The 9,233-nt window shown below is 44.5% G+C and overlaps 1 protein-coding gene across 1 annotated transcript; it reads right to left on the reverse strand.

Annotated features, from left to right (window-relative positions):
- Nucleotides 1-1,290: 1,290 nt before the first annotated feature.
- LOC125515007 (CASP-like protein 4A2) lies at nucleotides 1,291-4,859 on the reverse strand. Its single transcript, XM_048680416.2, has 3 exons — nucleotides 4,104-4,859; nucleotides 3,866-4,001; nucleotides 1,291-1,708 (listed from the first exon to the last, which is right to left on the reverse strand). The coding sequence occupies exons 1-3, from the start codon at nucleotides 4,763-4,765 to the stop codon at nucleotides 1,517-1,519; spliced, it is 990 nt and encodes a 329-aa protein (XP_048536373.2). The 5' UTR covers nucleotides 4,766-4,859; the 3' UTR covers nucleotides 1,291-1,516.
- Nucleotides 4,860-9,233: the final 4,374 nt, after the last annotated feature.

Genomic DNA, 9,233 nt, shown 5'->3' on the forward strand with positions numbered 1-9,233 from the left:
GACATTAGTTCATCGCAACAGTTCATCATATCAGTTCATGGCACACTCAAAATCATGTTACTCTTATCATTTCACTCGCCTTAATTTTACACTCTTGTGAGCGAGCTTCTTTCTCAGCTGAAAATAGAATTTTGATACAAAAATCAATGTTAGTAACTGGCACTGGCACCCACGTTGTCTCTTTGCCAAAGGGCAAGCCCCCCCCCCCCCCAGCACCCACACATAATGGATGGAAAGTATCTAGTGCTCCGATGCGAAGAACATTTTTTAAAATGTTCAAAAAATTCTGAAAAAAATGCAGCACATCGACGGAACATCGATGTCTCTTGTCACAAAATTTCAAATCAAAATTCGAAACATTGCTCGAGATACAAAAATGACAAATTTGACATTTTGTCATTTTTGTATCTCAAGCAATGTTTCGAATTTTGATTTGAAATTTTGTGACAAGAGACATTGATGTTCCGTCGATGTGCTGCATTTTTTTCAGAATTTTTTGAACATTCTAAAAATGTTTTTCGGACATTTGGAGCACCGGGAGCACCCCAAGCCTGGGAGCACTAGATATTATGTATGGATTGGGGGAGGGGGCGGGGGATTCTCCCGGTCAAGCCGTGTACACCAAATGCCGGCTTCATGATTTTGGGGGCTTTTGAGCCCAAGAGGGATAATCTCTCTGTGTGCCAAATGAGGCCTAAATTAGCACCAAACCTTTTGGAGAAATGGATGCGAGCTTTCTTCTTGCTTTAACACTCGGGTTTGGTAACCTGGGGGCTACATTTTTACCTGTGAACGTTCTAGAATCTGAATAAAGCTTAGCGAGAATGTCTAAAAAAAGGGGTAAAGTGTAGGGTAGCAAGAGTTCTGAAATGGGAAGCTCCTCGAGCTCATTGGGAATGGCTTTGTAGAACTGATCCTAATATGCCCTGGCAGGGTTTACCTATGATCCAAGACCTCATGTGAAAAAACGTCTTGTATTATGTTATGGAAGGAGTGGCTTTGTTCAGATCAGGGTTGGCCCTGAGCAGATCTGTTCATAGAACGACAGCTTTACTTGGCGCTGGAACAGATCACGGCAATACTCAGCTAGTTGAGTGATCAAACTTCCTATGTACAATCAAATACTAAATAATACACAATCAGGTTTGTACTTTATTCTTACCACCATTTCCTAATATAATACCATCCATTTGAGCCACAACTAATTCCTGGCGGAGGGAGTACTACGGGTCTTTTTCCCATGGAAGGTAGTACTTATTAATGATCGTGTCTTGTCCAAAACAATATATCTTGAACAAATACAGGTGCTACAATATTGTAATTTTCAGAAATTTGTCGATTACATAAACATGCAGCAGCAGCTATGGACGCATGGATATCATTACTGGAAGTTTAGAACTCAACAATTGCAGTCACTCGATCATACACATTTACAACACAACATAGTCTGCACTGGAATCTTCGTCCAGAAATGAAAAATCAACATGATGTAACTGTTAATAATTGTTAGGTGCAGCTAAAGATCTCGGCGGAACAGATTATACGCAGAGATGAGGGAGTTGATGGCAAAAACCACGAATGCCAGGAAAGATATGATGATGGAGCTGTTCGCCATATTCGGAAAAGTATCACTCCCCCAGTTGTCGATCCAATCGCTTACTCGCGCGGTTGCTGATGACGACGATGATATCAGGAGGTATGCGAGGACCTGCAATACATATAAAATAAATAATTAAGAACTGATCTCTCCTTGAAGAGATTGAAGAACTGGCGAATTGTATATGTCAGGGAAAGCAAGTTTGTTTGGTATAAACAGAAAAGAATGAGCAAAAAATTAACAACTACTCCCTCCGTCCGAAAAAACCTGTCCCTCAAATGGATGTATGGATGTATCTAGCATCAAGTTAGTGCTAGATACATCCATTTGAGGGACAAGCTTGGGACAAGTTTTTTCGGACGGAGGGAGTAAAATTTAAGAGTACAGCCTGTACAAAGCAAGCAAACATGGAGGCAAGGTCCTAGGAAGCTACCACATGGAATATGAAACAAAAAACGGTGCCGAGAAAATGTTTAGTTGTGACAAAGTGAATTTAGTTATCAGGAACACATTTAATTTGCATTCCAATTTGTCTAGCTAGCAAAAGAAATCAAAGGTGAACAAAGGAGCAACTCCAACACATGGTTCAAATGACATATTCCTCCTACTTTTTTGCCCTCTTTACTTTGTTGATTCATCTAAACCAACTGATCAGTGACACATGCACTGGACATGATGTGGTCGTGCTGCCACACAACCAGGTCAGGACATCACACATGAGAGAAATATATGGGAAAAGGCCGGTCTCCATACAAAAATTAAAATGAAATGATATGCACAAGCATAGACCTAATGGCTAATGCGCTATCACCATAATGAAGGTATTACCAAGGAGCACAGAGCTAATAATATATTCATAGCAACCATTTCCTGGGGACATATTGGGTGCACTAGACCCCTAGTTCAACATATAAGAAGTCTTGAAAACAATTAACAGCACATGCATGTATATACCATGTCATAATTTTTTAGAGTTACATTCGACATACAACTGAAGAAATGTATAAGACAAAACCATCAGTGAATAGTACCAATAGGATAGTACCACCAGGATACTATTCGGACCAGATTTTGATTTGGCATTCATACTATGATTTGTCTATTTTGTGTATGAAGCTTTCAATCGGATTCGGAAATGAAATTTTGTGGCATAGTACATATGTCATGTCTATAGCATAAATCAAATTCAGACGTATTTGACACAACTTTAGATGTGTTCTTTGGACGCATAAACTAAATTCAGATGTGTTCTTTAGATGTACTGTACACCTTAAGGCTGCTAGTGTATTCTATACCCACCCACCCCTCCCCTGCTTTCCGGGGGGATATGGATATATATTTATGTACCATGATACAAATTTCAAATCTGAATTCGATTCACAACTTGATATACAAAAAGAGACAAAACAGGTTGTGAATAGTATCACATCCAAACCTACAGTGAATGATACCATTGCTGGTACTATTCATAGTAGATTTTTTTTATTATTGAGTTATGTATTGAATTCAGAACTTGAATATTGTGACACTGTATACATTTTGTATGAGTACTGTTGACTTTTTTCTCGGATTTTTTATTACAATGTGAAAGTGAGGATTAGTGCACTAGTAGACCTGAATACTAAATTCAATGACCAATTGTAGCATTTGACTTCAGAATACCATTTAAGGCAGAAAAGTGAAACTGGTCTTATTCCTTTGGAAGACAGCAACGATTCTCCGTTTTCACTTATTGATATTTCACTTGTTTGTAATGAAGCAAACATATCAAGACATATGAAAGCCATGGGTGTCCATCGTCATATATGAAGTATACAAGGTAATATGCATGCTAAAAACCCAATCATCCACTTTGCAATCCACAGTAATGCTGCATATACTAGAACCAAATTGTTTTGAATATTGCAGTGTTCACTGGAGAACTTGAGCTAGACAATTGTCAGCTAACACTAAACAGGAATTAAAGACTATAAGGCTTTATTCAGTTTCTAGAATTCTAATGCAAGTTGGGGCAATCAGAATGTATGCATTTCGAGCATACCAAGACCATGAAGCACAACCAAGCTGACTGCAAAATTGCAACACAACGTAAAGGAGCAAATCACAAACCACAAGAAAGACATCCTCAGAATCTTCTAAAGGTTATACTTAGCTTCAGCATGATGACTTTGTACCTTACCCTTATTCCCTTCTAAGATCACATGACTTGCAGGTCGCACAATACTAAAGATACCTATGAAAAGGAACAAGAGACTCTGAGATGCAAACCTGATCCATGGCAAAGTCGAAATAATCGCCCTTGGGCCGGGGAATCAAATGTCTCTTCCTCGTCAAGTGCAACGCTAGTGCAAAGAACTGGAACACCGAGTACACGAATCCGATCACGTTGATAGCCTCCGAGTACCTGCGCAGCAGCAGAGCACACCATCGTAAGGGAAATCACCAATTGAAGAACCCTAACCGAACAATCCGGGAGATTTTGTGAAGGAGCTTTTTATTTGCTTACCGTAACTGGGTGTAGTTGCTGTAGGAGTCGAGGGCCCAGCCCTTGCGGGTATCGGCGGCGAGCACCGCGAGCGCCGCCAGGCAGAGCGCCGCGGCCACGAGCCGCGCGAACAGCGCCGTGCGCTGCAGCGTCTCCGTGCGGCGTTTCCTGTACATGATGTCGGGCACGGCCCGGCGGTCGACGGACCTGGTCGGGCCCGGCGCCGGCACCGTCGATGGCGCGGCCCGCGCGGGCACAGGCGGCGAGTCCGCCACGTGCGGCAGCGGCTTCGGCTCCGGCGTGACCCACTGCTGCGGCTGCGGCCGCGGCTGCGGATACGGCTGCGACTGCGGGTACTGCCTCTGGGGAGGAGGGGCCGTTTGGCGGCGGCGGTCCTTGGTGCGGCCGTTCCAAGAGTACCAGGACCGGGCGTCGCCCCCGGCGCCGGTCGTGTGGTCCGAGACGCGCGGGATGTACTGGGCGGCGTTGGAGATGGGGACGGTGGTGGACTGAGGCAGCGGCGGGGAGGGGGGATCCTCCTCGTCCTCCGACCTGCCGCCGCCCCCCTCGCGCGGCTGCGGCGGCATCGGCGGCGGCACCGGCGGCGGCAGGGGCGGATCCTCGGGATCGCCGCCGGCTGCGCGCGGCGGCGGCGACGACGGCGACGGCTGTACCTCGGCCATCGTTTTGGGGGAGAAAAGGTTGGTTGGGGCTTGGGAGGGGAATGGGGGTTTTCTCTCTCGCTTTGCTTCGTAGTGCTGGTGGTGCTCGGGGAAAAGCTTTGAAGGGTTTGGGATACTTGGATTGGAGGATCTGCGTTCCACCGCGTGCTGTAAAGCGATTCCACAATCTACACACCATTGCTTTAGCTGCCAAATATTTTTACATCCAACAATGTGAAATTCTTGGGTGTAAAGCATGAATTCAAAAGTAGAATGGGGTTTTCTTTTCGAAACGTTCGCTCTGGTCCTAACGAGCGAACAGCCCACGCCTGTCGGACGCAAATGTTTTGCCGGTGTGATGCGGCCGCAGCGGCGAGGGAGAGAGGTTGGCGGAAGAAGGGGATGAAAGAGGAGGAAGATGGAGAAGGGACGAAGGATTATTGGCGTCGAATGGCATAACCAGTTTCGATTTAGAGGGTTGGTAGTGTGAGAAGTAGTACCGTTGACCATGGTTGTGGATAGAAAAAGGGGCGCATGAGGTGAAGCGGGAAGAAGCGGACTTGTGGTGGGGCGGGATGACAAAATCGTGGATCGACATTCACGGCTTAGAGATTCGGGATGATGCGGAAAATTACTCTGACGGCAAGGTAAAAATTAGAGGACGAGGAGATGAAAAAGAAGAAGGGGCAAACAATGTCAATGGTTATGCCCTGCTTTCGTTTTATATGTATAATAATAAATAGAGTTCGGTATAATAAGGACCAAATATCAATGAATACTAAGAGCAACTTTAGCAGGGTCGCCATATCGGCAGTCATCGTAATACATTGGAGCACATTCCATAAGTAATTGGAGGCTGGCCAGAAGACGCGCAAACTCAGAGGCGCCACATCCCAATCGTCATTTTTTTCTCGTTTCATCATTCAAACACTTCGATTCTCTCCAAATTTAAATGTTTAGTACATCTATCTAACGTGCACATCGTTTTTAAGAAATTGCATTAAAAAGCATTTAAACTGGCGACATTTATAAACCACTTGTTGCTGCCGTGTGCACTGTCCCCTTCACCTCACGTGTGCATCGTACCCTTCTCTGACTTGTGCACTGCCCCCTTCTCTGACTTGTGAACTGCCCCCTTCACTGTCATGTGCATTGTCCCCTTATCTGGTGTGTGACCGTCCCCTTCTCCTCCAGCATGTACATTGTCCCCTCATTCAAGGTTCCTGGAATGTATGAGCACCATTCGGGCCTTCTCCCAGAATGCTCGTGCCACAAACTCCATTTGGTGTGGATTTGACATGATGAACCAATTCTCCTTGGCTATGCATCAAATTGTCTCCCGATGCTCCTGAATTCGATGCCTATGCACCTACATTTCTTCCAGATGTCGTCTGCTCCCTTTAGCATCCCATCTCACCCTCTTTTCTTAATTCTTCTTCTCCTTCATCTCTAGCTTTTCTCGCCCCCTCTTCTCGGCATACTTGTTTCTTGTCCTCGTCAACTTATCTATATTTTTTTCATCCCATCCAACTCCCCTTGTCTCTTGGGCTTCTCACTTCGTCCCCCCCCCCCCCGGTTGGGTCGACCCATGCTAGATGTTAGAATGTGACTTCTAGGCACATTTTCCCTTTCCTCTCCATCACCATCATCATCTTGAACAATTGTACTTCCCAGTTTTTGGATTGTCGTCATCATTCCTCGACTTCCACTCCTCATAGCCTTCCAACAAATTTCAACAATGTTAGAGGCCAAATGATTTGCCCTTCGACTTGGTCATTTGTTGGTACCTCTCTTAGGTTATGTTATTCGAAAACAAACAAATGCTCAATTTGATAAGAATGCTCAAAGTCATTCAAATATCGCAATAAAAAAGAACGAGATTGCTTAGATACTGGTTAATAGTGACACCGATAGGGGGGCGTGCTTCAGTTGCTCCGAACAACCCGACCAATGGCTGCACATATCTTGAATCGTACCCCATCAGTTTATGAGAGATTTGAGGGTATGATTCGTTCTCCACCCAAGATGACGTTTGAAACGCTCCTTGATACGTATCTACTTTTCTCATGCTTTTCCTTTTGTTTTGGACTCTAATTTGCATGATTTGAATGAAACTAACCCCGGACTGACGTTGTTTTCAGTAGAACTACTATGGTGTTATTTTTGTGCAGAAATAAAAGTTCTCGGAATGGAACGAAACTTTGCGAGGATTTTTTATACCAATAATAAGAATTTCTGGAGTCAAGACCTGCCGGAGAGGGGAACCTGGGTGGGCACAACCCCTTGATACTATAAAATCACATATTTCCAGAAAAAATCAGGGAGAAAGAATTATCACGATCCACGAGACGGAGCCGCCGCTAAGCCCTGTTCTTCCTCGGGAGGGCAGATCTGGAGTCCGTTTGGGGCTCCGGAAAAGGGGATCTTCGTTCTTCGTCATCACCAACCCATCTCCATCGCCAATTCCATGATGCTCCCCACCGAGAGTGAGTAATTCCTTCATAGGCTCGCTGGTCGGTGAGGAGTTGGATGAGATTCACCATGTAATCGAGTTAGTTTTGTTAGGGCCTGATCCCTAGTATCCACTTTGTTCTTAGATTGATGTTGCTATGACTTTGCTATGCTTAATACTTGTCACTTTGGGCCCGGGTGCCACGATTTCAAATCTGAACCGTTTATGAATTCATCATTATATCCATGTTTTAGATCCGATCTTATAAGTTATAGTCACATACTACGGTTATGATCTGACAACCCCAGAGTGACAACAACCGGGCCCACTCTCGATGATGACAGTAGTTTGAGGAGTTCATGTATTCACTATGTGTTAATGCTTTGTTCTGGTTCTCTATTAAAAGAAGGCCTTAATATCCCTTAGTTTGCAATATAGACCCCGCTGCCACGGGAGGGTAGGACAAAAGATGTCATACAAGTTCTTTTAATAAAGCACGTATAACTATGTACGGAATACATGCCTACATTATATCGATGAATTGAAGCTAGTGTCGTATCGCCCTAGGTTATAACTATCACATGATGAATATCATCCAACAAGTCATCGATCCAATGCCTACGCATTTATCTTATATTGTTTCTGCTAAGTTACTACTGATATCATCACTGTTACACTTGCTACAAAATTAGTGCTACCACTGTTACTGTTACCATTCATGCTGTCACTACTATCAAAACTATCATACTATTGTGCTACTGATCACTTTGCTGCAGATAATTAATCTTCAGGTGTGGTTGAATTGACAACTCAGCTGCTAATACCTTCAGATATTCTTTGGCCCCCCTTGTGTCGAATCTATAAATTTGGGTTGAATACTCTACCCTCGAAAACTGTTGCGATCCCCTATACTTGTGGGTTATCACTCCTCGCCGTGCTTCCAGTACTTTGTGCTCGATTGATATTTATCGGCAACCGCATCGAGGGAGATATCTTCTCATGCCATGAAAAGCGCAATAGACTCATTGGGCGTGAAGTTTGCTCCCCGAATTGCAGCCTTCCTCGATGAGATAGATGGTTCTAATTGATCAAATTATGTATCTCTGCCAGACACATGATAAAAAGGCGACAATGATGCACCATCGAGATCGACATCATTTGTCTGGAATCACCCATCATATCATCGAGAAATAATTCGTCCTTGAAGGTCGACCCCCTATCCCCACAAATTCGTCGCTAAATCACAAATGTTGCACATTCACCAAAAGTTTCCCATTATCACCTCACATTCAATCTAACATAAAATTGAACACGGGACAAATGATATTTTTCACCTCATCGCTTTTTTTGTCCGGTAAAGGACTAGGAAGACACCCAAGGGAGAATGACATGTGCCTTCCCATGTCTTCTTTCTCATTACCTTTGCTGAGGGCAGTTGTGGTACCGCCGCGAAGAGGTAGCTGCATACACGTGAGGTTTGGCACCTCTATGTCAGACTCTTTGCTGGTAGGGTGGACGAGGTGCTGACCTAGGCGGCGGCGATCGGACACCAGAGGGGTAGCAGCTGTTGAAGTCGTCGAATCCGACTCCAAACCGATGGAATTGGATGAGGGGGGCATGACGTCATTGATGCATTTTCGGTGAGGAATGTGGACGACTGAAAGCGGTTAAAAGCGGGCTCTATGACGAGGGGGGTAGGCGCAGGCGGAAAGAGCTACATGAGAGGAAAATGTCACTCGCACCAACCATTTTTTGGATGGAGGCCGCTCACACACACATAACCCCTAAATATGGAGGCTCACAGGCTTGGTTTGGAGCACCCTTCGAAAATTATGCCGGTCAAGGGTGGGATGGCGGTTCTACTAGAGTGGCCTTTACGACTAAAACTATCATAATAATGGTTATTATGGTGACCAGACCGATATGGCGACTCTGCTAGAATTGCTCGAAGACCTAATCATCTTCGAAAGAGATATAATAGTGCATTATTTGTGAAAAGAACTCAAATCTATTATAAAGGTTCGCCTGAAGTACAAA

Source organism: Triticum urartu, chromosome 6A (assembly GCF_056163025.1).
Source record: "Triticum urartu cultivar PI428250 chromosome 6A, HENAU_Tu73, whole genome shotgun sequence".
Taxonomy (NCBI): domain Eukaryota; kingdom Viridiplantae; phylum Streptophyta; class Magnoliopsida; order Poales; family Poaceae; genus Triticum; species Triticum urartu.